This window comes from Vulpes vulpes, chromosome 14 (genome assembly GCF_048418805.1).
Source record: "Vulpes vulpes isolate BD-2025 chromosome 14, VulVul3, whole genome shotgun sequence".
In the NCBI taxonomy this organism is placed as follows: Eukaryota; Metazoa; Chordata; class Mammalia; order Carnivora; family Canidae; genus Vulpes; species Vulpes vulpes.
Window position 1 is genome coordinate 110,530,160 of NC_132793.1, and position 26,714 is coordinate 110,556,873.

General features: G+C 55.0%; 1 protein-coding gene across 3 annotated transcripts; it reads left to right on the forward strand.

The window, feature by feature from the left end:
* Window positions 1-26,714, forward strand: FAM53A (family with sequence similarity 53 member A). Of its 3 annotated transcripts, XM_072737722.1 has the most exons (7): window positions 14-153; window positions 9,978-10,217; window positions 14,282-14,367; window positions 15,234-15,303; window positions 16,801-16,855; window positions 18,526-19,199; window positions 25,856-26,714. In XM_072737722.1, the coding sequence occupies exons 2-7, from the start codon at window positions 10,140-10,142 to the stop codon at window positions 26,159-26,161; spliced, it is 1,269 nt and encodes a 422-aa protein (XP_072593823.1). In that variant the 5' UTR covers window positions 14-153; window positions 9,978-10,139; the 3' UTR covers window positions 26,162-26,714. The 3 variants fall into 3 exon arrangements, with proteins under 3 accessions (XP_072593825.1, XP_072593823.1, XP_072593824.1); XM_072737723.1 differs by lacking the exon at window positions 14-153 and having other exon boundaries at window positions 10,096-10,217; window positions 14,165-14,367; XM_072737724.1 differs by lacking the exons at window positions 14,282-14,367; window positions 15,234-15,303 and having other exon boundaries at window positions 1-153.

Consider the following 26,714-nt stretch of genomic DNA (forward strand, 5'->3'; position numbering starts at 1 on the left):
AATGAGCGAGGCCGCTGGGGGCGGGGCGCCGGCCCGGTGGCGTTCCGCGCAGGGAGGCGCTTGGCTTCTCGCCCGGGGAACGCGGCCTTTGGGGCTGGCGCCTCCCGCGCTCCCCCGGTCCGGCCGTGGCCGCCGCCGCTCGGCCGCCCTCAGGTACGCGGCCCGGCCTCGGCCCCGACCGGCGCGCGCCCCCGAGTCCGTGCGCCCGCGCGAGGCCGCGCGTGAGTTTGGGCCGCCGGTTCCCGCGGCTGTGAGGCGCGGAGCGCTTTCGGCTCGTTACCCGGCGTTGGGGCTGCTGGCCGCGCGGGGGCTCCGGTGCCGGGACGCGCGGCCGTAACGCGCCGTAACGAGCGCGGGCGGGCTGCTGGACCGGACGGCCGGCGGCGCCCGGGGCGCGGCCTTCGGTGCCCGCCGGGAGGGGTGCGCCTTTCCTCTGCGGCGTGCCCCGGGACCGGGCGGGCGGGGCGAGGGCTCGGGGGCGCCCCTCGCCGTCCGGAGCCCCGGCCGCCTGAAGGGACGTGTCCCTCTCCCACCCGGAAGCCCGGGTTTGGAGCGGCGTCCGGCTTCCCGAGACCGTGGTGGAGACGATCTGGACTCTGCTGCTTCCAGCAGCCGCCCGGCACCGTCCCTGGTGGAGCAGGTGCAGAGGGAAGTGACCTCCCCGGAGACCGCCGTCAGCCGGAATGCACTAGACGCCGTGGCGGTTCCTCAAGCCGCGCTAGTTTGCAGGAAGTCTAAACAGGGTGCTTTGACACAGTCCTCCCACCTGCGGTCTTCTGTAACCGTCCCTCGGGGATCCCCTCCTCAGGCTCCCTGGGCTGTGGGCAGTGGCCGTGGCTTCACAGGTGCTTCCCGCGCCCCGCCACGGCCCTAGAGCGCCTTGGTTCTGGGGCGCGGCCCGCCCGAGGGTCACCCTGCTAGGGCGGCAGGGGGCGCTGGTGAAAGGGGGCCTTCAGGACGGCTCTGCCCACTGCGCGGGCTGTATGCTTTCCTGACCTATGTTGGATTGGAAGCCATAGAAAAGAGAGTTCTTACTGCTCCTGGAAATACAGATCAGAGGAAACACCAGAGTTATTGTCACTGTCCCTAGTTACCCGCACTGCTTGGGCACACTCACTGCTGGAGCCAAGCGGACACTTAGATGTTTTCGCAGGTGCCTTGCAAACATTCCAGACCAACTTTTTTTTTAAAAAGCAAATGGAGAGTTTTATAGAAAGCCCTTTGGCTTTTTCTGCAGTAATATTTCTTTTTTTTTTAATGTTATTTATTCATGAGAGACATACAGAGAAAGGCAGAGACAGGCAGAGAGAGAAGCAGGCTCCCTGTGGGGAGCCCATTGCAAGACTCAATCCTGGGGCCAGGATCACGCCCTGAGCCAAAGGCAGATGCTCAACCACTGAGTCACCCAGGTGTCCCTGCAGTAATATTTCTTGAAGGAAGGTTGACTTTCACAGTCTTCTGAGCGTTTGTGATGCATAGGCATAATTATAAACATGTCCAGGAGCCTGGGCATTGTCACATGTGTTCAGTCATTTGACTCCTTGTGGCCTCATGAAGTGTGTGGTTCTTTATTGTCTCAGTGGGGAAAGGCAGGCCCAGGGGTGCAGCCCCCATCCGGGAGAGCCCAGCCGGTCGGAACCCTGTTCTCCTAGCCTGCCGGGCCTTCCTTACATCATTCCTCTCAGAACAAAATTACTTGTTGCAGTGTTTTTTCAATTCAGTATGGTCTCCACAGATCAGTGGAGAGAGAGCAGCGATCATCTCATTTGGGATGCGAGCTTCTCCTCCTTCGTTGACTTGCAAACGAGGTTTCCGTGCCCCTTTAACTTCCATGTGTGGCTGTCCAGAGCCTCCAGTTGTGGGTGTTAACGTTAGCACGATGCTGGTTCATCAGGACAGGTGACCTTTGTTTTGAAGTTTTTTCAGAACAACGTCTAGTTTGTCAGCATTACCAGCTTCATGGTGCAAGCATGGGACTTTGCCATAGGCTTTTCCAGGAACCGCTAAACACAGCACCCAAGTGAGCTCTATTAAGAGAAGGTGCTGAGCCCCTTAGGCAGAGTTGTACCCCTGGCTCCAGCACCTGAGAATAGTTGAGTGATCTTAGTGGTCCACATTAGCTTCCTCTGTGGCTTATACCCCGCCATGAGTGTGAGGACACGGCCCCTTTCGCTTTACCCCTCCCCCCCATGTTAAGAGGTGGCGATACTTAGGCCTGGCTCCAGCAGTGCCAGAGGGACGTTTGGCTCCATTTCCTTTGTTAAAGTGTCACTGCTTTAATTGTTTTGGCAGCATTACCAAAGCCTCCAAAATTGGTGGCTTCAGACAGCAACAATCACTTATTATTGCTTATGGTCTTGGGGGCCCAGGATTCCCAAGCAGCAGACTGGGAGGTCTTGGCTTGGGGTTCTTGTGCTGGTTGGTCAGATGGCGGCTGGGGCTGGAGTGTCTCCTGTGGGCATTCTCACTTGGCATCTGGTACCTGGGCTGAGAAGGCTTGAGCAGCAGGGGCCCCTAGGCCCTCAGTCTTTCCCAGTGCAGTGGCTTTGAGGTGTGTCCTCCGAGAGAGCCAGGTGGTTGTAGGGTTTCCCCACTTCAGTCTTGGAAGTCACTGAGCATCTGTCCATATTCAGGGGCAGGTGAAGTCTGCCTTTACGGGAGCAGTGCCAGAGGATCTGCAGTCGTGTGCTCAGACCAGCACGTTGCTGATGGCTGGCTAATGTCCGTGGGGTGCCTGGGGATTCATTGGTGAAGCGTCTGCCTTGGGCTCAGGTCATGATCCTAGGGTCCCAGGATCGAGCCCCACATTGGGCTCCCTGCTCAGTGGGGAGCCTGCTTCTTTCTCCGCTGCTCCGTCTGCTTGTGCTCTCCTTCTCTCTGTCAAATACATAAATAAAGTCCTTATTATTTTATTTTTAAAATTATTTATTTATTTATTCATGAGAGAGAGAGAGGCAGAGACACAGGCAGAGAGAGAAGCAGGCTTCCTGCAAGGAGCCCAGTGCGGGACTCAATCCCAGGACCCCGGGATTACAACTGGAGCCGAAGGCCAGACGCTCAACCACTGAGCCATCCAGGCATACCATAAATAAAATCTTAAAAAAAAAAAAAATTAACGTCCAAGCAGACCATGTTGTTGCGTGAGTGCTCTTTGAGAGATGGCTCTGAAACCTGGACTTGGTTCTAATGTGTTAGCAGTGTGTCATGAGTCTGCATGGTACTCATGCAGAATGAATTTGGAAGGTACTTGGTCAGGCAGTGTTGGTGGGCTTCTTGTTTTCTGTGAAAACCCACCCTTGGCACCTGATGGTTCTGGGCTGTGAAATGGGCCTGGCTCTGGCCTTTCATTACTGGGGAGGCTTTCTTTCATTACAGGGACACCTGTTGACTGTGTGCTCTGGGGCAGGCTCTGGGCACAACAGACTGAACGGGTACTTAAAGCTGTTCTCTAGTTTCGTGCTCCGGAAACCAGCATGGAGCTGCTGGGGTAGCTTGTCCAGAGCCCAGATTTCGGCTCAGGTATCTGGCCAGTAGCTAGCGGAGGGGTCCAAGAGGAGTGTAGCCAGGCCTCTGCCTGGGACTCAGGAGGCAGAAAGGCTGTGTATAGAGATGACTTGGTCCATACACCAGGCTCTTGTTATTGTGGCACGTGGCTGTCCATGCACGTTCCTTGATTTATTTATTTTATATATATTTGAAGGTTTCATTTATTTATTTATTTGAGAGAAAGGGAGAGAGTATGAACACGAGTGGCAGAGGTGCACAGAGAGAGGGAGAATCCCAGGCAGACTCCCTCCTGAGCACAGAGCCTGACACGGGGCTTGATCCCACAACCCTGAGGTCCTGCTTTGACCAGAAACCGAGAATTGGATGCTCAACCCATAGGGCTGCCCAGGTGCTCCACCAAGTTCCTTTATTCTACGAGTGTTTATGTCAGCCAGTCTGCTGTAGGTGGCTCCCAAAGGGGACACGGCCCCTTGGTCCCTCTGCCAGAAGGTTCCCTCTTAGCTCATGTCAGGGGCCAGGGTGATGGCACAGAGGAAGCCTCCGGCTTGGAAGCGGAGACCACATCAGGCAGAGAGGCCGAGGGAGCAGAGATGCCCTGGGGTGATGTAGCCGTAGGCCCGCACGGGCAGCACACAGACTCAGCAGGTCCTGGGCAGGGCGGAGGGGCTTTGGGATAAAGCGTTTCCCCGGAAGGCATGGAATATGATGTTGAAGGCCACTCCTGGAGGTTGATCAGCAGTAGCAGAGTGGCAGGTGGAGGTGAGGGAGGCCAGCCCAGGCGTCATGGCAGACCAGGGCTCTGGGTGGGAAGAACTCCAGAGTGATGCCAGCAGATCTGGGTGGGCACACCCTGCTGCATGTGCCCTTGCCATTTTCTGACACCTGACTTGGGAGAAGGAGGACCCCGAGAGCACTGCAGGTGTCCAGGGAGGAGGGACATCTGAGTGGAGGCTGGGGGTCCCCAGTTTGTTTGTCAAGTTCTACCATTCTTGTGGGGAGGAGTTGGTAGGGGGCAGGGACTGCATGTGAGGAAAGGCAGATTGTGAACTTTGGGGAACAGACTCCTCTGTGTGGCTCAGCTGGGAGTGCTATTTATAGGGACATGATACCATCTGACGTGGCCATACAGCCATTTTGGGAGGTTTGGAGGTGGCGAGTGGGGAGACTCTGACCCTCACTGCATGGCCCTGGTGGGGTCGCAGGACACTGCTTTGCAGGCAGGAGCTACAAGAGGTGTCACGAGGGCCTGCGAGCCCCGATACACATCCTCTGTGGTCCCTGTGGTGCTTGTGTGGGGTGGAGCCTCTGTCCGTGGGGCTGGCCAGTTCTCTCACCAGGCACCAGGCTTCTGGCCTCCATGCCCAGAGTCCTGGCTTTGCTCCCCGTTTCCTGGCACCTCCCACTCAGGCTGAGTCTTGCCTTCCTTCTCTGAGTGCCTCCTAAACAGGCCGCCCTGCTTATTGCTTCCTTGTATCTGCTGCCCGCTGGCATTGTGTTTGTGTCTTGCCTTTCCCAGGGGCAGCGCACATTCCCTCTGGGCCAGGATGCTGTCTTGAGCTGCTCCAGGCCTGGCTCTCCTGCTGACTGTGACTGTGTATTATACTTTGTGACCGTGATGGTCCATCTTGATGGTTCGATTTCTTGTAAAGGGAGCTGGCTGGGCATTGTGGATTGAATTGTGTCCCCTAAAAGAACAGATTTAACAGGACCTGTGAATGTGACCTTGTTTAGAAGTAGGTCTCTGCAGATGTAATTAAGATGTAAATTAAGGGATCCCTGGGTGGTGCAGCAGCGGTTTGGCGCCTGCCTTTGGCCCAGGGCAGGATCCTGGAGACCCGGGATCGAATCCCACGTCGGGCTCCCGGTGCATGGAGCCTGCTTATCCCTCTGCCTGTGTCTCTGCCTCTCTCTCTCTCTCTCTCTCTGTGACTATCATAAAAAAAAAAAAAAAAAAAAAAAAGATGTAAATTAAGATGAGGCCATACCGTATTCGGGTGGACCCCCATCCGATTACCAAGAAGACATACAGAGATTCAGGACGTGCAGGTAGACGGCCATGGGAACACGTGGCTCAGCTGCAAGCTGGGGGGCACAGTGATCACTAGCCGCCACCACGTGCCTGGATAGAGGCAGGGAACCACTGTCCTAAGGCACCTCCAGAGGAGCCGACCCTGCCCACACCTCGACTTCTGACATCTGGCCTCCGGGTCACGGTGCTTAGAGATGGCAGCACCAGGAAGCTACTGCACTTAGATTTGAATGCATAGCCAGTGATCCCTGAACTTTGGCTTTGCCTTCGTGGTTTCAATCACTCATGGTCAATGTGGTCCAGAAGCTGATGATCCTGCTCCTGATGTGTAGTCAGAAGGTCAGCTGTAGCCTGGTGCTAGGTCACAGCCCCACATCACTCCCCTCCTGCGTCTCACATGGGTGACTTTCTTATCTCTTATTTATTTATTTTTATTTTTAGAGAGTGGGGGAGGGGGAGAGAGAAGCAGACTCCCGCTGAGCAGGGAATCTAACATGGGGCTTGATTCCATGAACCTGAGATCACAACCTGAGCTGAAACCAAGTGTCGGCTGCTCAACTGACTGAGCCACCTCGGTGCCCCCATGGTAAAATGTGGGCACTTCATCATCTCACATCATAAGAAGGGTGAGGGCAAGACATTTTGTGAGAGAGACCATATTCACTTAACTTTTATCACAGTATCCTGTTACACTCGTTCTAGCTTATTGTTATTCTTATTAATCTCTTGCTGTGCCTCACTTGCAAATTAAACTTTATCACATGTTCGTATGCATGAGAGAAAGCATAGTACAGTTGGTCCCTGAACAGCTAGGGGTCATGGGTGCTGGCCCTACCAGAGTAAAAAAAATCCATGTGGAACTTAGGATTCCCCAGAACTTACCTGCTAATGGCCTCCTGTTGGCCAGAAGCCTTACTGATGTCCTAAACAGTTCATTAATAGCCGTTTTGTGTGCTGTGTGTATTATTTGCTGTTTTCTTATGATCAAAGAAGGGAGGGAAAAGAAAATGTATTATTCATATCATAAGGAAGAGAAAAGACATTTCTGGTGCTGTCCTGTACTTATGGAAAGAGAGCCCCATGTGAGTGGGCTTGCGTAGTTCAAACAATGTTGTGCAGGGGTTGATAGTATATTTAGGGTTCAGCACTGTCTGTGATTTCAGGTGTTTTAGGGGCTTGGTGTCCCTGCAGTGTGGGGAACTGCTGCATTAACACCTGATGACATGCGTATGTCCTTGAAGGAGATTAAATTGTTGCATGGCTGGGTCTGGGTTCTCTCCTGCCTTGCACTCCTTACCCACCTTGGCTTCTGAAGGGGCTGCACTAGCCGCCCCGTGCAGTCCTTCCACACACTGGTTTTTCTGCTGCTTTTGTGCAGCAGGTGCATACTGCACTGTGCCATGGCCCTCCATTCACTGGGGTCACGCTGGCCAGCCCTCACAGACATAGCATGCCATGTTTTCTTTGTTCTTCTGACCTTCTGTAAGTTGTGATGGAGCGAGTATGCCATGTTTGATGTAGCTGTGCCTGAGTAGGCTGCGGCCCATGCTCCTGCCTGACAGAAGCATGGCCCAAGCAGGAAAGTCTGGGGATCTTGTGCTGTGTGGCATTGCTGTCTGGCTCTTGGGGCTGCTGTCAGCTCTTGGGGCTGCTTTCAGGCCCACAGGGCTGCTATCTGGCCCATGGGGCTGCTGTCTGGCCCACAGGGCTGCTGTCCGGCCCTGGGAGGTGCTGTCTGGCCTGCGGGGCTGCTCTTTGTCCCTCGAGGCCGCTGTCCGGCCCTTGGGAGTGCTGTCCTGCCCCCAGGGCTGGTGTCCTGCCCTCAGGGGTGCTGTCCTGCTCTTGGGGCTGCTGTCCTGCTCTTGGGGCTGCTGTCCAGCCCTCAAGGGTACTGTCCTGCTGGTGGGGCTGCTGTCCTGCCCATGGTGGGGCTGTGCAGCCCTCAGGACTGCTATCTGGCCCTAGGGGCTGCTGTGTGGCCTGTGGGGCTTCTGTCTGCTGTCTAGCCTATGGCGCTTCTTTGGATCGCGGTATGCGTGCTCTGGAGCCTGTTCTCAACCAGCTCAGCAGTTGGGTGAGGTCGTCCCATCTCCTCTGTCCCCTCCTGGCTGGTGCACACCCAATCTCAGGTGGCATCAGGGAGGACACTTGCCTGAAACCTCACAGGGTGTTTGTTACATGCTGACTTAAGGAAGGAATCTTGTCATTCGTCAGCACTCCTTGGTCTGCACTCTGCCCGGGAGGAGGAACTTCCCCTCCTACTTACCGATCTTTTCCAGCTGTTTCCATCAATATAGACTCACAGGTTTGTATTTTATTCTGTGAAGTGGAACATATGCCTCTTGGGAGCTTGGCCCCATTCTCTGCTCACATCCTGGCTTTCTGGTGCCTTTGAGACACTCCCACTGCATCTCGCCCGAGCCCTGGTACTGGAAATCAACGATGTCCCCAGGGAATGTGTGGCCTGTTTCTCAAGCGAAATGCTAGTCATAGTGTAGTTCAGGTTTTGTTGTGGCTGCTGTAATCTTTCTAGTGTGGTGCGTGCTATGTGCCACTAGGAGGACTGACAGGGTGGTGGACACAGGAGGCCCATGGCAGGGCCTTTGCCATTGTGGGAGGGTGCAGTTGCAGCAAAAGTGGTCAGGTGGAGGGGTCCTTGTAAAGCCTCTATACTTGGAGAAACATTGTCAGTTGGGGCTTAGGGTGAATTTATGGGGAGAGGTAGTGAGAGCCCGGCCGGGTTGCAGCTGGTAGGTCCTGCCTAGGTGACTGGGGGTGAGTGGTATAGGCATGGAGGTGTGGCTGGCTCTATTTGGTTCCCTGGTTCTATACACATTTATGTAGAGCCACTCCCAGGGCAGGGAGATACTTCCCTGGGGAACTAACTGGCCCTGGCCTGGGCTTTGGGGTCCCTGGCTGTGCTGGAGCAGGTGGCTGTCCCTGCCCAGGATGGTGGGAGCCCAGGAGAGTGTTGACAGTGAGTGCCTCGCCTGGCCTGGAGGAAGCCTGAGTGTGCACGATACCTTTGGTTGGGATGAGCGCACGAATTCCAGGGCCCTGGGTGAGCCCGTTGCCTGCTCTGCCAAAGGGAGAGCCCCATGCCGTTTCTCGGCTGCCTCAACATGTGCCCAGGTACCCAATGATGGTGGGCTGTCCTCCCCATGCTTGCTGGATGCCTCTCTGGCCCCACTTTGTGAGGCTGGCTTTAGGTGTGGTGTCAAGGCAGTGTCTGTTAATGCCTATTGAGTGTGCACATGTTCAGGGGTGCCGCGGGTGTGAGTCTCTCTGGCCTCTGGCAGCATCTGTGCAAAGGTCCCTTGGTTTTCTCCTTGGTCTGAGGGTGAGCTCTGCTGGCAATTTCCATGAAACTGTGTGCTTCTTGTACTCCCTGCCAGGATGGGTGCTTCTAATATTGTGTGTGTGCTGTTGCTTCCACACGCTGGGCTCTCAGGCAGATGTCCTCAGTGACGCTGCCCTAGAGGGTCACCTAGTGGGTGTAACATGGGGCCTGGTTGTCTACCCTGTGGCCCTCTGCCTTGTGCATGGTCTGCTGGACCCGAGGAGGCCTCTGGGAAGGGGGGAGGGCTCAGGGTCTGGTGGTGGTTAGGACATTCTGGAGGTTTTGTCGCTGCTCTCATTTTTTAATTTCTGAGAACTCTTTTCTCTTTCTTTAAATACTTCTTTTTAAGGGTATTCTGATCTTATTTTGTGGGCTGGGCACCTTCTTCTGAGGGCAGGATTGTTTCCTGTGGGTGGCTGGGGCCCTCCTGTCTGACTGGCACTGTCCATGGCTTCCCAGGCAGGTGGCCTTGCTCCTGCTCAGCAGCGGGCCGCTAGGAAGAGTGGGAGCCGTGAATGGCGGGCGGGAGGCAGGCTGCACAGGGGCTCGGGGCCCTGTCCCTGCTGGTGTCTGTGGGCAACCAGGTCCTGGGTGCAGCCTGCAATGCCCCCAATGGGCTTCCCCTGCCACCCTTGACCTGAGAGCCTGGGGCCAGGCTCTGGGCCCTCTGTACCCTCCCCTGGGGGCCAGCTGGCTGGACTGAGGTAGGGGTGTGTAGCTGATGAGGGCAGGGGACAGTGGTGAGTGAGAGTCCAGTGGTTCACAGCCAGCTGTTTCTTGTATGTAGAATCTGGCTTCTTGTCGCTGTCTTCCATCTGCTTTGCACTTCGAGGGGTGGGTGATGAGGTGGCCTCACTGCTACTTTGGTTGGGGCTTCGGGACTACTAGATCTCAGGTAGGCACTTAACCTGCCATCCTTCAACCAGAATGCCACTTTTAGTACCATTTCCAGGAGAGAGCTCACACAGTGGTCTTTAAAGCAGGGGGGTTTTCATCAGGCGGAGGTGACAGAAATATTCTGCACACAGTACTCAGCATATAACAGATACCCGCCCAGTGGTTCTGCATGTAGTCACTTCTTTCTCTTTACCAAAAACACAGACACAGAGTTCTGAAGAGTCCTTGGAAATGGATTGTTCACCTGTAAAGTGGAAATCAACCTTGAGGGTCAGCTCTGACCCAGCAGTGGCCCAGGCCTTCTGAAGCCTGCTGTGCTGAACCCCACTGTCTATTGGTACAGACGGAGGACACAGGGCCCTGACCATGGTCACATTCATCACTGAGAAGCTGCAGAACCAAAGCCTGGATGACCTTGTCTGCAAGAGCTACGATGCCAGCCAGGTAAGCTGGCTGCAGCGGCAATGGGCAGGACCCTGGCCTCCTCCAAGGGTCAGGGGAGATGGCCCAAGCTGGATGGAGGATGTGTGGCCGAGGCCTGGGGGGATCTGGCAGCAGGAGGGCGGAGGGGGCTGTGTCCCAGGGCCATGCTGTGCACACACAGCCCCCACATCTCCTTAGCATTCTGATGGGTTTCCAGCATTGTTGAAACAACCCAACTTTTAGTGAGCATCTAGCCTACTCCTAGAAGTATGCAAATCCTAAGTGCATAGCATGCACATTTTCATACCTGTTAAATGTCTTTCTGGGCAAGCAGCACTCAAACCCACCCTGATGCCCCTCATGTAGGTGCCACCCCTCCTGAGAGAGCCTCTGCCTTGAGTTGTCACCACAGGTTAGTCACCTGGGTTTGAACTTCGTGTAGGTGGAACCGTTTTTCTAGGTCATGTTAATGTGAATCTCAGGGCACCAGCCCTGTGCTGGTTCAGTCGTAGGTCCAGACAGAGGAGGCTGAGCGTATAGCCCTTGCATGATGGTTGGAGGTCTCCTGAGTGGTCCCACTGACATAAGGTACCCAGAATGGTCTGGCTGTAGCCCCTTGGCGTGCCAAGGCAAGCAAGGTGGTGGGGAGCTGTGGATCCCAAACCTCTGTTCTGGGCTTGTGGCCTGTAGTCACAGCAGGTGGTTTTGAGGCTCTGAGGCTCAGCATTAGACACAGGAGCACCAGGGACAGGAGCTGGGCCTGTGTCTACAGCCCAGGGTGGTTGGGGGAGCTCAGGGGCCTTTGTAGAGCGCTGCTTGCTGGCCGTGGGCTCGGAGCCCTGATGGGATCCTAGCAGCACACCATGCACCTGCTCCTGTCTTCACTTGTGCTTGTATGCAGCAACTGTTTTGTGGAGACTCTAACCAAGACCAAGAATGTGGTGCAGCACACGTGTCATCAGATGGCCATGCTCCTTTAGGATGTTTGGCAAAGTGTAGGCAGCCAGGTGCCATGTGGCTTTCCTGAGGAGATGGGCTAAGGATCGTGCCTGCAGGGCCCCCCCCTGGTGGTGCAGACATGGCTCCACGTGCTCTGCTTCCTCGAGGCTGGTCCTAACACAACAGAGAAGGGCCCTTGTGAGACCCTGCTTGGGAGGTGCAGCTACACAGTCAGCCTACTCCCCCTCCCGCCTTTGCTGCCCAGGGACACTCTGAGCTCCATTCTGTTGCCGTTGGTGGTGATCTGTTTGTTTTGGCTAGACACGTGCTTTTTAAAAGATGGCCTGTTAACGTGGTAGGTTTCTCTTCCTGAAATGGGAGAGCTGACCTTTCCTCTTCCCATATCTACGTCTTCTGAATTTTAAGAGCCATTTTGCTTTTGGAAGCAGAGTTCTGGTGCATGGCAGAGTGACCTACAGCCCAGGGCAGGCCACCACCAGGGTTGGGATGGTGGGGTGTGGATGAAGTCCAGTTGGTCTTTTTTCTTTTGTTGTCCATGCTTTTGGTGTCATGTCTAAGAGTCCTTGGCTGAACAAGGTCATGAAGGTTTACTTTTATGTTTTCTTTGAGAGTTTTATATTAGCTCTCACATTTAGGTCTTTGATCCCTATTGAGCTACTTTTGTGTGTGGTGTGAGGTAGGGGTCCAGCTTCGTTCTTTTTTATGTGGATTCCAGTTGTCTCAGTGCCATCTGATGAGAAGACTCTTTTTTTCCCCTTGAATGGTCTTTGGCACCCTTGTCAAAAGTTTACATTTTCAAAAACAAAGTCTTTGAAACCTGGTGTATATTTTACACTTAACAGCAGATCTCCATTTGGATACCAGTCTTCCTTCCTTCCAGATTTTATTTATTTATGAGAGAGAGAGAGAGAGAGAGAGAGAGAGAATATGCAAGTAGAGGGGCAGAGGGAGAGACAGATGCCCCACTGAGCAGCGAATTCTTGGGATGATGACCGGTGCCAAAGGCAGAGGCTCAAGCTACGAAGCCACCCAGGTGCTCCTGGACACCAGTTTTTCATTATAGAAATATTTGATCTGTATTTAGATTTCATGAAATATATACTTGAAAAAGTAGATTTCACATCCTGCCATTGTTCTAAGCACACTGAAAAGTTTTCAAAAAATTGGATTATTAGTTTTAAAGCTAAAATTTAAGATAGCTTTAAATGTAAATAAATGTAAATAAAGTTGGAAATCACTAAACATTTTCTGCCTTTGTCTCTCTAGCCATGTGCCATCCTGGTCACTCACATGTCCTTCCCTGGGCACTGCCACATGCCAAGTGTCAAGTGAGGAGGTTGTTGGGTCAGGAGGAAGTGCTGGGAGTGGGAGGCCCAGGGGGGCTTTTCATCCAGTTCTGAGGTCTCTGCCCTGTTAGTGTCCACTGTGTGGCCATGCTGCACTCAGCGCCTTCTCGTGGATGTTCTAGGCTACCCCATGTCCTCTCTGTCCTCACCCATTCAGTGTGGCTGACTCTTTATTCTCTGTTCCTTTCTCTGGCCTCAAGTGAATTCCCGCTTCCCATCAAGGCCCCTGGTATCTTACAAAGTCTTCTGATTACCAGGGTGAGGTCAGCTCTTCCTATTTTGCCTCTGTGATGCTTGGGGGACATAGGCTAGTCTAACTGACCACAAAGGCATAGAAGCACGTGGGTTTGTGTCTCCTGCCCAAACAGGCTGTTGAGTGCCTTGAGAACCAGGGCAGAGCTTCTGGTGTTTTCCATAGCTAGTGCACTGGGTCATGTCAGCAAATGCTGGTTGTCAGCGAGTGTGGATGGGGGACCTGGGGCAGCTCTGTTCAGGAGCATACTCCATGCTGATAGGAAGGCTCCTTTGTCGCTGTCCAAGCATACAGCTACTTAAGGCATGTGGTTACTGAGCCCTGAGATTGGTTGGGGTGACGAGAGCTGAATTTGTATTTTATATAGTTGAAGTTTAAATTTCAGGAGCAGCCTGTGGCTCTGGCTGTCCCATGGGGCAGCGCAGATGGAGAGCATCATGGGTGTTCAGTGGCCGTAAGCTGTGCCCTCATGTAGCCCCTCTGTAGCCACACCTGGTTTCCTCCAAACAAGCTCTTTCATCTCTATGATTTGTCATTTCCAAAATGATCTGTGTGGAGTATGTGACGGTTTTTTCACTCAGCACGATGCCCTAGAGATGCATCCAGGTGGTTTTGTGGTTCAGTGGTTCACTCCTTTTGGTTGCTGAGGAACACACGTGTAAGGGTGTACCAGTTACCCATTGAAGGATTGTTGCAATTCCGATAAAAATCCCACTACAATATTTGTGGAACTTGGCAGGCTGACCCTAGAGTTCTCAAATGAGCTGTAGGTTCCCAGATTCATTCGTTTACGACTTGAGGCCATGGCGCCACCATGCATGAGTGGACATGCATGCTGTCTCTGAGGGGCTTGTGCTCTCGTGGGAGGATAGACACAGTGGCCCTGGGACCATGGCCAGGGTCTGGTGGAGCTGCAGGGGAGGCTGAGAGGTTGGGAGGTGTGGTGCAGACTGTGCACTGCAGAGGTGGGAGGGGTCTGTCTGTTGGACAGGTGGACGCTTGGGGCCTCGGGAAGAGGACGAGCAGCCATCAGGTGGACAGCCCCAGATGTCAGGTGGTAGCGTGCTGTCTCAGTAAGCAGGGAGCCAAGGGGCCCCCTAGTCTGTGCTGGTGGACAGTAGAATAAGAAGGTGGTGTGAGGGTGTTGAGAGTTGTCCTAGGGCGGCTGGGGCCGGACCCGACCCTCAGTGGGTGGAGAGCCGCGTGCACCTCAGGGTGGGAGTGGGTGTGGGGGGCTGAGGGGTGGGTTGTGGGATGGAAGTGTGGTGGTGGGGGGTGGATGGTCAGGAGGTTCAGCACCATCCGCTGTGTGTCCAGCTGTACAGGTGCAGGCTTGGGTGTTGGGGAGTTTGGCTTTTAAAAACCTTTGTCAAAAATGTGCTCTTTTAGTGAGGTATTGTTTCATACAGTGAACATGCAGCTTGGGTGATGTTCAGCTGGATGAGTTCTGCAGGTGGTGTGCACTGCTAGCCTTGTCACCATCACCTGGACAGGTTCTGACCCTTTGGTTGCCCCACATGGTGCAGCGTGTCCCAGAACATCACAGAGGCGTGGCTGCGCGGCCTGTGCTCTGGCTTCTTTCCCTGACGAGAACTCTTCAGAGACTCACGATGTAAGTGGTGTGGCTTACTCTGCCGTGCAATCTGTGTCCCTGCTGAGGGACATTTGGGCCATTCCCAGGTTTTGGTGGGGGCTGCCCGCAGGCATCTGCCTGCAGCACCCAGGCCTGCAGCGTGGCCTGGCCACTGGTCACACCAGGTGCCATGTCGTCTGGGCTCTGACCTCATTCCCTGGATAACTAGGGAGGTCTACACCTTATGTTCTGCTTACTGGCCAGTTGGGAGTGACTTCAGATCTCTGCCATTGGGTCATGTGCCTTTTTCCTTATTGATCTGTAGGAAGTCATTGCTAGGTCCTGTCACGAGTCTCTTCTTGGATACATGTTTTTTTTTTTTTTAAAGATTTTATTTATTTATTCATGAGAGACACAGAGAGAGAGGCAGAGACACAGGCAGGAGGAGAAGCAGGCTCCATGCAGGGAGCCTGACGTGGGACCCGATCCCGGGTCTCCAGGATCATGCCCTGGGCTGAAGGCAGGCACTAAACTGCTGAGCCACTGGGGCTGCCCTTGGATACATGTTTTGCAAATATTTTCTGCTGTCCTGTGGTTTGCCTCATTGTGGGTAACTTTCAATGAACAGAAATTCTCATTTCAATGTGGATGGAAGCATCCATGTAAGTTGATGTGTTTTGTATCTCACTTAAGAAACCTTTGCTACCTTGAGTCTTGAAGATGCTCTTCTATGTCTTTTTCTAGAAGCATCTGTGTTACTTTAGCTTGAAGACTATACTCTGGGGTGGAGTCTTGTGTGTGGGATGAGACTAGGCCAACAATGGGTTTTCTTTTTTCTTGCATGGATGTGTGGTGAACCCCATGCCCTTTCTGGAAATGGCTGTGCTTGCTGCACCATTCGTCAGTGGGTTCCGTCACTGTCACAGAGCTTTGGAGCCATCTCACGTGTGCGTCCCACTCTCACTCCAGCCCCAGGTGGGGAGACCAAGGCTTACACAGAGGAACCAGGCTGCCCCCATCAGGGCTGCTCAGGGCAGTGGATTGCAGGCTGCAGGCTGCACTGGCTGTGCCTGAGCTCCATGCTGGATGGTGTCAGGGTGCATGTGGTGTGGCCAGGCCTGCCTGGGGACTGGCCTGTGGTCTCCACACCCCCTGGTGGCCTCATCTGGTCAGGACTCCTCAGCGTGAGGCAGACTATACAGCCCGTCCCGGGCATGGAGGCCCTCGACGCCACAGCTGTCCTCCCATAGAGAGGCCCGGGCCAGCCCTGTTCTGCGCTGCAGCACGGGTGCTGTCCATAAAACCCATGTCCTCTGGCTGTTCCCCACACCTGCTTGTGCACCTTTGCACTGAGGTGGAACCTGGGCCTCCTATGTGGGAGCCATTGGAGCCTTTCCCTGATGGATAGTGGCTCTGTTCAGGTGTCCTGCTGTGTGTGGGGATCACAGCTCTGGGAGGGTGCTTGCGCCTGCTGCTCACCTGGGGGACAGTGGCTGGCCAACCTGGTCTGGGGGTGGGCGGTGGGGTGGGGTGCTGGGAGGTCTGTGAGGGGCTGTGGGGGGACATGGGAGGTGATATGGGGGTGCTGTGGGTGCTGGGAAGGCTGTGGGAAATACCATGGGGATACTATGGGCACTGGGAGGGATATGGGGGTGCTGTGGGGCTGCTAGGGGCACTGGGAGGGATGTGGGGAGTGCTGGGGGCACTGGGAGGGCTGTGGTGGCGTTGGAGGTGCTGGGAGCACTGGGATGGCCATGGGGGGCATTGTGGGGGCATTGGGGGTGCCAGGAGGGCTGTGGGGGTCTTTGGGGGTGCTGGAAGGGCTGTGGTGGGAGCTGGGCCATAGTTCTTCAGGGGGATTTATAGAAACTAAGAGGGAGGTAGGATTCCCTGATGGTGTAGATGACCAGCTTGTGTGTTAACAAGCTGGGAGTTTTGGAGCTGCTTCTTCATTTTGCCACCTGACCAGGTCCTGGGCCTGGGGAACTGCTGGTCACCTGGTCCTCCTGAGCATGGCCAGGTCTCTCTAGCTCTGTGCAGCTGCTGGGTGATGCAGCCCCAGGGCAGCCATCTGCTGGCTCCAGCCCTCCTAGGCCCCGCTGCCCTGGGGAGCCTGGCCTTGGGGCTGGCGCATGTGGAGGAGGGCCTGGTGGCGTAGCTGAGTGGGGAGGCTTGTGAGGAGCCCTGGCTGCGGCGAGGGCTGCTCGGGCTGTGGGAGCACAGATGCACATGCACAACACTTGGGTTCCCTTCACTCACTGGAGTATTGTTAGGCTTTTAAGAATCTTGATTAAGAAAAAAACATATTCTGAGGTCAGTGCTTTTCTTTTTAATCTCCAAAAAAGGCAGTGTTGGGGAAGAGCGGAATTGGTTGCCGGGATGAGAATACAGCGCTATCCTTACCTCTGTGCTGTTTGTGAGCTCAGCATCTGTGTCCACTGTGTTCATGCTGGTTTTTCTTAACATTTTCAGCATTCTGGCAGGACACTGAGCAGCAGTGGCCATGTGTTCCCTTTTGAGAGCAATGGTAAGTGTTGAAAAGTCCCTGCTGGTCTTCCTGGGCTTCTGTGGCCATGGGCCAACGGAAGGTGCGGGAAGTGGAACTGGCACATGATGCTGACTTCTGCAGGAAAGTCCACCCTCACAGTGAAGGTTGCCCACAGCAGTCTTCCCCATGCTGGGCTGTGGGTCAGGGCATGACTGGGCCTCTGCCTTAGGACACGGCAGGTGCCGGGCCGCCGGGCCCCTCTGGGAAGGCGCCTGGCAGTGTGGAGGTGGAGGCTCACCCTGGGAGGCCTGTGGGCATTGAAGGCAGAACAGGGAGGGGTTGGGCGCAGCACGCGGTGGGTGTGTAGCTCTGGTGTGGCACACTCTGGGCCATTGGTGTGGTTGGGGCTCAGGCCCTGGAGCACGGAGGACACCTCTTGCCAGTGTATATGTCCTACACGTGTGCCTATGACTGGAAAGGCCACCCCACACGAGTGTGTAACTGAGCCTGGGTGTGCAGAGCTTGCTGTCCTACACTCTTGGTGACCTTGGCTCCATGTCACGGGTTGTGGTGAACATGTTAGTTGTGGTCTTTAGGGACAGACAGGCCTGACTTGAGTGCCAGTCCTCCCCCGCCGGCCCTGGTCACCGTGGCTGTAGGATGGCACTCACTGTGTTAGATGGCTCTCCAGACTACCAAAGTGAAGGTTTTTAATAAATTCTTTTGTGAACTTGTAGAGGTAGAAACTGTGAGCCCAGCACCGGTCCTTGGTACTGTGTCCTCAGTGGTGGTCCATCTGTACACGGGGCCAGTCCTCAGCAGGATCATCCTTTGCTTGTGCCTTTTACCACAGGGGTCCTGGCCCCATACCTTGGGTCCCACTGCCTCCATACCCACTGGAGGCTGGGGGATGCTGAAAAGACTTATGGCCAGGCTGGTGGGAGTCAAGGCTTTGCAGTCCACCCTGCCTCCACATGAGGAGTCAGAGGAGACCCATTCATACTGCTCTGCCCCCGATGGCAGTTGGGATACAGCAGAGCTTGTGATGGCGGCCCTGATGGGCACATTCAGGGTCTGGGCACCCAAGGGCTTTGTGAAGGGTCTGAGGAAGGGCTCGGGTAGGCTACTCTGTGGTGTTGGAGGCAGGTGGGCAGAGGGAGCCCCTTGTGCTGTGCTTGTACAGTGTGTTCTCACATGTGGATGCCGAGTGCTGACCCCTGGACACTCAGTGTCTCCTGTGACCCTCCCGGTGGCTGTGTGGAGTGGGGGAGTGGAAGCTGGAAAGGGGTCCCTGTTTGATGTGTGCTGGGGGCCGTGCCTCATGTTTCAGGAGGACAGGAGGTGAGGGACACCATAGCTGCTGCTCTGCCCAAGTGCTTACCATGGCACTGGCTTCCTGGAAGAAGTGGCTTGGTGGGGGCTTGCATACCTATAAGATTACTTGGCCGCAGATAGAGAAGTAGGGGATGTGGGGCCAGTCTTTTCATGAAACTGAATGGGGAACAGCATGCTCTGGTCATTTTCAGGGAATGGCTAGCTGCCTGACCAGGGAATGTCGGTGGGGCCTGTGCTGACCACATCCCCCAGCTCTTGCAAGGCATGAGGCTTTGCGTCAGGCAGTGTCCCCAGCTGGGCAGGTGTCTCAGGGCACAGCAAAGACCGTGCCTTGTCTCCTGTTCACTTGTCTCTTCTCTTTTGTGTCTTCTCAGAAGACAGGTGCCCCTGGAAGGTCTTAAGTGGCGGATGGCCCATTGGAAATCAGACGGCCACAGGGACGTGGGGCCCCAACACAGTCCTGGGTGCGGTGAGCACCATAGACCTGAGGGAGAGCTCAGGGCCCCCCTCGGCACCACCTACCAAGCGACACTGCCGCTCCCTGTCGGAGCTGGCGCACTGCCACTCCCTGTGGCGCCCCAGCTGCTCCAGGGTCTGGACGCCGGTGTCCAAGAGGTGGTGCCACAGCGGTGGGAGTGCCATGCTGCAGGAAAGCCTGGGTGCTAGCCTGCCCAGGGGTGCTGCACCGCTCGACCGCACCCTCCTGGTGGCTGGGCCCACCTTGTCCCCGGCACCCCAGCCACCTTCGGCCAGCGGCGGCTGCGTGGACAGCTATGAGGGCAGCTCGGGCCTGCCTTGGCGACCCCGCGTCCCATCCTGGAGGCACCGCCTGTCGCTGTCCCAGGAGCACCTGGCAGAAGTGGGCACGGCACTGCCCTCTACCAGCAGCAGCCCCTCGTCTACCCCCGAGCTGGGCCGGCGACTAGGCCTGCTCCGGTGCTGCTCACAGCCGTGCGTGCTCGTCGGGAGGAAATGGCAGCGCAAGCGCAGGCGTGAGGAGGGCACTCGCTGGCCGCGCCCATCCTTGGACTTTCTCAAAATGACACGGGTGAGGCTTGTCTTGTGTCTGGTGTCCTCGGCTTGCTGGCACTGCGCACACCCCGGGGCGGTTCTGTGGTGAGACTGGCCTGCCAGCGGTCTCGGTGCCTCTGCACCCTGTAGGGGATGAACTGCTTGGGCTGCGCTCTGGGCCTGGGTGGGCTTGAGGTTGCAGCGTCCCCAGCGCCAGCTCCCATGGCCCGTAACCTGCCTGCCTTGGTGAGGTGTGAGCTGTCCTCAGCCCTGCTTGTGCGTGTGGGTGCGTGTGGGTGCATGTGGGTGCTCATGTGCAGGTGGACATGTCAGGATCCCAGCCCCCAGGTTCCCATGGTCCTCATGTCCCCTGTGCTCCCTGGGGTGTGGGACGGCTATGACCACCTGTCTGTATGGAAGGCTGTGGAGCAAAGTCGGTGAGCCAGGGTACAGGACAGGGCAAATCTGAATGGGCTTCAGTGGTCAGGTGGGCTGGCCCACTAGAAGCAGAAGGACAGGGTGCAGAGTCAGCAGGGTGCTGATATTGGCAGCCCAAAAGAAACAAAGCCCAGTAGATGAGAAGCCTGCATGTCTGTCTGTCTTTTTTTTTTTTTTTTTTTAAAGAGTGTGAGTGGTATGGGGTGGACTGGGGAGGGCCAGAGGCAGGGGAGAGAGGGAATCCCAAGCCAACTCCCTGCTGAGCCAGAGTTCCATGTGGGGCTCCATCTCATGACCCTGAGATCATGACTTGAGCCGAAAGCAACATCGGATGCTCAACAAGCTGAGCCACCTGGGCGGTGCCCCCCTTCCCACTTGTCTTTCTAGAACATTTTCCCTCATTGTTGGTATGTTGCTGTGACCCCCCTCCCTGGCCCCCGGATCCTTGAGCTCCCCCTGCCCTGCCCCAGGCTTCTGACTGCCTGACTCCTTGGCCTCAGTGGCCTGTTGCCTTGGTTAGCCTGGCACCCGCCAGGATTGCTGCATAACAAACAGCCCACATTTACCAGCTGTAAGTGATGCCCATTTGTTACGACATGGCTTCCACAGGTCAGGTGTCCGGGAGCAGCTCAGCTGGGTGGCTCTGCTCAGGGTGCCCTGCACGCTTGTGCTCTGCAGGGCTGTGTCACCTGCAGGCTCAACAGACCGGATGAGCCATTTACTTCCAAGCTATCACATGTGAGATTTGCTGGGGGCTTACCGGGAAGCCATTTGGGCCTGGGGTGTGTGTGGAGGTGAACAAACCTGCATGCTCAGTGTCTCTGGGGGAATCTGCTAAGGCTTTCCAAAGTTACACATTTCTGGGAAGTGGCATTGCATTTAAGGTGTCAGTTTGGGGCACAAATTTGCTTACTATATCTCTTAGAACTTTTATTTTTTTTTATTTTTTTATTTTTTTTTTATTTATGATAGTCACAGAGAGAGAGAGAGAGGCAGAGACACAGGCGGAGGAAGAAGCAGGCTCCATGCACCGGGAGCCCGATGTGGGATTCGATCCCGGGTCTCCAGGATCGCGCCCTGGGCCAAAGGCAGGCGCCAAACCGCTGCGCCACCCAGGGATCCCTCTCTTAGAACTTTTAAAGTCTCTGAGCTGGTGTGTCCCTCACTGTCTCTTATTCCTGATGTTGTGAATGATGAACTGTATGCAGATAGAGGCATAGTGAGCAGTCATGATAGCTGGCTGACACTTCTGATTGTGACCTGGGGGATGGAGGCCAGCTTCCAGCCCCGTCCTTCACCAGCTCCTGGCTGCCTCTCGAGACAGAAGGCATCTCATGTGCAGCTATGGTCAGTGGTCACCATTAGGGCTTGTTTCTACTCACACCCCTCCTTGTGCACTGTGTATGGCTCTTGCACCCCAAGATCCCGGGCTCTCTACAGACACTGGCAGGTGTCTGACAGTTTGGCACCATTCTGACATGAGCTGCAGAGAATGCAGACCTGTGGGCTAAGAGTTCAGCCTCATAAGACCACCCGTTTCAGATGCCTCAGTACCCCACTGGCCAGCTACAAACTGGGGTTCTCACGACCCCCTCCTCAGTTTCTGTACTTGGCTAGAACAGCTTGCAGAATTCTAGAAAGCACCTTACTAATTACCCATTTATCACGAAGGACACAACTCAGGATCATCCAGAGGGAAGAGATGCACAGGGCAAAGTATGGGCCAGGGGGTGCAGAGCCCCCACACCTCTCTGGGAGCACCTGTGCCCAGTGCCCAGCACCCAGATGTGCTCACCCACCTCCAGATCCCCCAACCCTCTGTGCAGAGATTTTTTTTTATTCTTTTTTTTTTTATTGGAGTTCAACTTGCCAAACATATAGCATAACACCCAGTGCTCATCCCACCAAGTGTGCAGAGATTTTTATGGAAGTTCTAGATCACTGGCCATGGAGATGGACCGAATCTCCTTCCGTTCTCCATCCTCTGGACGGGGGACTTAAAGTCCAACTCACTAAGCCTGGTGTGATCCTTCTGTCCACTGCCCTACCCCAATACTGGCTAGGGACCTACAAGGGGTCATATTCACCTAAACTGAGGTGTGGTTGAATGGGGCTCTTTATGAATCACAGAAGATGGTCCTCACCCCATCACTCAGGAAGTTCCAAGGTTTGTAGGGATCAGAACCAGGTATGAACAAAGGCCAGCTATGCACCTCTTACTGTATCACCACAGATCTAGGAAACTTGGTTGTCTTAAACATACAAGGAGGTAGAAGCGGTAGTCTAGCTGTTAATGGTTAAGTGGCCAGGTTTGGTGACTCTTGATGTTTTGGGCGAGACCCATGAGGTTTCTCTGTGGTGCCGCGTGTTCAACTCAATGTCACCTACAAGTAGAATGGGCACTCATGGGTACTTGTGGTTAGCGTGCAAATGGAAGGAAGCAGAAGACTTAAAAATACTTTGGAAGCATGGATGTGACTGTTGAACCCTAGAGGACCAGCCATGTGTAGGCGGCTGTTGTGTGAGTGGGAGGTGGGTGCAGGCCATTGGCTCTGCAGACAGCAAGGGGTGCAGAGGCCCTGAGCATTGCCAGGTGCCACATGTGTGCCTAGACGTCCTGTGCACCCTGCCCAGGGGCGTGGTGTCCCCTCTGGGAAATGGAGACCCCAACTGTTTCCTCTCAAGGTGATTTCACTTCTACATGAGACTTCTCAGAGCAGGCACGGGCAAAGCCCTGGGACCTGCCTTCAGGTGTGTCAGGTGTCCATGTGACAGTGTGGCAGTGAGCAATGCCAGGAGATTCTCTGTGGCTCCCGCTTTCTGTGCAAGAACAGTTGGGACCACATCCATCCTGCGTGTGCACTCTCCAGCCTGGTGGTCCTGACATCAGCATACTGGTTTTGTGTCTTAACTTGAAGTGGTGCGGTGGGGAGCACAGGGTCCTTGACCTCGGGCCTGGATGTGGTGTGCTGGGTGCTGAGCAGCCCACTGCCCTGCCCTGCCCTCTACAGTGGGCATGTGATGCAGAGTGCCTAGTAGCCCCTGAATCTTGGCTCGAGGGCTGCTCTGTCTTGAGCCAAGCAGGGCCTGAGGGGTGGCTTTGGTCATCAAGGAGGGGACACTGCTGCCACCTGAATCTTCATTCTGGGTGATTATTTCTACAGGAAAACATACAGAATTTTCTATTTTTATTGGCAAAGCTAGGTCTCAAAATTGAAATTAAAATATCATTACTGAAAATGTGCTGATCAGTTATGGTTCCAGTAGGGTATGGGAACAGGTACCAGTTTTCATGAAATTGTGTGTTTTCAGAAGCTTTTATGATGTAGAGGAGATCCTCAGCTGCCTATGGTGTAATTGAAGAGTGCTCCAGCCTGTGGTTGGGACATGTAGCTCCCTGCCAGCCCGAGATGCAGCCCTAGCCCCTGGCCTGGTGTCCCAAGGAGGGTGGTTGTAGCCGGGGGTAGAGGAAGGGGTGTGCACGTGTGCTTCCAGCTGCCTGGAGCCACCTGCCTGTCTCGTGTGGCCTGGCAGGCCTGGGGAGGCCTGAGCATTGTTGATCAGCTGTAGGTTTCTATCACTCTGTCATGTGAGCGTGCTGGTTTTTGTTGGTTTTCCTCCAGCTGAGCCCCCCCCCCCATCTCTGCTGTGTGAACGACTTCCACTCTCTTGCAGGATTGCAAGGGCACTCACCCCAAAGTGAGGGAGGAGGTCTAGGGATCAGTTGCTTGTCAGCTGGCTTCCTTATTACAACTCCCTCGCCCAACACATGCAGACACACTCAGCGCTCCTGTGCATACACACACCCCCACTCTGGCTGTCTCTGCCCCCACCTGTGGTGTGGACGTTGCAAGCCCCGCAAGCCACTGTGGCTTGGGCCAGGCCTCCCTCTCCCTCTGCTGGCTGAGGAAGGCGCCTGGGTTTGCCACATCTGCCTTGTGGGGCTTCTGGTTTCTCTGGGGCATAGCTGAAACCCTGGATGGACACGGCAACCAGATGGGTGCTGGGGTCCAGGCGCCTGCAGGCAGTTGGAGACCCCCAGGGCTCCTGCTCAGCCCTCGCCTTTGGGATGAGTGGGACCTCATGGGCAGGGTCTGCTCTGGTTGAGCAGAGATGCTGTGAGCTGTCTAGGAACGCAGAACCATGTGGTCTGGTTTGGAGATGGCCTGATGCCTCTGCCAGTGCACATGTGGCTGGCCAGGCGCTGGACGTTCCTTGAAAGGAATTGGGGATGGCTCACAGGCACAATTCTGTTTTTCCTGCAGAATCTCATCAGCTTACCTGTAGCTGATGATCTTGGCTTGGGGTGAAGGAGGCATGTGCTCTCACTGCCCTAGGAAGTCGGGGCCTGTCTCTGGGGCTGCTGCAAATGGTACACAAGTTGGTGGACCCTCTAAAATCTAGAGCCCCTGATTTATAATTCAAAGTCTTGACCTTTGATTTTTGAAAAAAATATTTTACGTTCATCTGCTTAGATGCAGGGAACCTGAAACCAGAATGACAGTAGCAGAAGCAGGACTGTCCAGTGCTGAGGGTCACACATATCAGCATGGCCCCAGGCTGCTCCCAGTGGGCCTCAAACCCTGCTTTCCTGTCATCCCCAGCTTTGTGTGATGGCGCACCTCTATGGGAGGTGGCAGGTGGCACCCCTTTTGGGGCCAGGTGGTTGCTGCCTAGAGCAGGTTCATATAGCTCTGCACTAGCAGTTTTGTTGAGCGGCCACCACATCTCTTTAACAAGTGGCTGGAGTGGACTGGTTTTACATCTGTGACCTGTAGATGGGCTCATGTCCCAGTGACAGAAGACCTCTCCACAGCAGCTCTCCTGCCACCTGTCCAGTCACTGCCCCATCACATTCCTGCTAGCTCGTGGGTGTGCTGTGGGGTGAGCGCTGTCCACATGTGGACCAGGGCAGGGGTAGAGCGAGAGCAGGTGGCGGGGGAGCCTGGTGAGGGGCTGCGTGCTTTGCCTATGTCACTACCAGCCTGCAGAGACATGCTGGGCCAAGTGGTTTGCATAAAGAAGTGACCTTCCCTGTCAAATCCACCTTGATTTGAATAAAGAGGAAGTTATTTCATGAATCCTCATTTTGTGACCAAATTATGTGATCAATTGTACCTTTAAAGATTGAATCATTAGGGCAGCCCAGGTGGCTCAGTGGTTTAGCGCCACCTTCAGCCTGGGGCGTGATCCTGGGGTGCCGGGATGGAGTCCCACATCAGGCTCCCTGCAGGCAGGCTGCTTCTCCCTCGGCCTGTGTCTCTGCCTCTCTCTCTCTCTCTCTCTCTCTCTCTCTCTCTGTGACTCCCATGAATAAATAAATAAATAAATAATCTTAAAAAAAAAAGATTGAATCATTAGAATTTTACTTCTCAGTCAGTAATTACGCACAAGAGAAGTCAGTGTATTTTATAGAGCCAAATAATTTCCTTAAACGTGCTGATTTCAAAGAGGAGCTCTGCTCCCCTAAGGGAAGTGTTTATTTACTATAATTCACTGTGGGACTGTTTCCAGCACATTTTCTAACCATGGAGACAGATTGTATGAGGCATGTCCTGGCTCCAGCAGGTTTGGATTTGGGTTGTGTAGCATCAGTCAGCTTGTGTTCTGAGCCCACATTTGTAGGTGCCAGTGTACTGGAGCTGGGTGAGAGTGATGCCCTTTAAAGGCCCTGAACCGTGTGGTGGCACCTGTCTGAGGGCACTGTGGGTGTGGCCCAGGAGGGGAGCCCGATCCCCGGGTTGCTGAGATCACCCCTAGGCCAGGTTGAGAGGCTACTCCAGCAGAGGTGTGGTTGCGCAGTGGGCAACACACAGGTGCTACCCAAAAGTGCAGGACCAGGGGATGGTGGGGATGGTACCAGGGGCCCTGTCTGTGCCAGGGGGGCTGCTGTCATGTGTGGTCTGGAGGTAGGCTGTGGCCAGGAGGTGGAGGGGAGGAGGCCAGTACACACTGCTGGTGTGTAGCCCTGGAGCAGAAGCCTTAATGGGTGGGGTGGCCTGCTGGGTCGTGGGCCCTGCTGGACTAGCCAAGGAGAGGTGCCACCTGAGTGGACAGGGCTCTGTTTGCAGCGATTGCCCTGGGAGCCCCCATCTTTAGCAACGTGGGGAAGAACTGGCTGCGGGAGGCAGGAAGTGGCAGTGCTGGCGCAGCTGGGGAGTTGGGTCTCAGCGGGGCAGTACCCTGGGTCAGTAGGATGCTGCCTCCTGCATAACCCCCTGGAAATGCTTTAAGCTGATATCTTTTCTGTTGCAGACTTTAAAAAATTCAAAAAGCCTTTGCTCCCTTGATTATGAAGATGAAGAGGAGGATGACTCCCAAGTGAAGCTGACCCCGTACGACCCACACGGCCTCACGGGCATTGTCACATCTGGCTCCAACCCACTGAGGGTGTGCCCCAGGCCCTGCTGCCCCAGCCCGTGGGCCTCTGGGGAGCCCATGGCTGCTGAGGGGGAGGGTGGGAGCAGCAGAGACCCCAGTGACTGGGATAGTGCTGGGGAGGAGGGCGTCTTCCCTCCTAGCCGCGGTGAGCTGGACCTGGGGCAGATTGAGAACAATTGACCCCAGGCAGGTGGGTTGGGTATCCGGTCTCTTCTCAGCACATGGACAGAAGCGGGGGTGCATAACTTTAAACATTAGGTCTCATTTTGATCTAGTCTTCCCTAAAGATGTGTTTTGGATTTTTATGGCTTTTATGCTTTTAGAGAGAGCTGCTCCATTTTGAATGAATTCTTAGAAGGGCATTCTATGAAATGGAGGCCCATGGGCTGATCCCAATGTGGGTTTGTGGGTTTGTGTTCCTTTTGTAAAATGCCTGCCAGGCAGAGTCCAGGAGATCTGGGTGAGAGATCTGGGCGGGGGGTCTGGACAGGGGATTCAGGTGGGTGGTCTAGGAGGTCCAGGCAGAAGGTTCAGGCGAGGGGGTCCAGATGGCAGTCTGGGTGAGGTGTCTGGCCCCTCCAGTAGTCTCTGTCCTCCATGTGTGCCTGCCTCCTTCTGTCTGCCCTTTGGGGTGGTAGACAGTGGTCTCTGCAGCAGGAGCTGTGGGATGGGCCTTGAGGATGGTGGTCCTGGCGGCACCAGATATGACTTCAATAAAAAACGTTTACTTTGC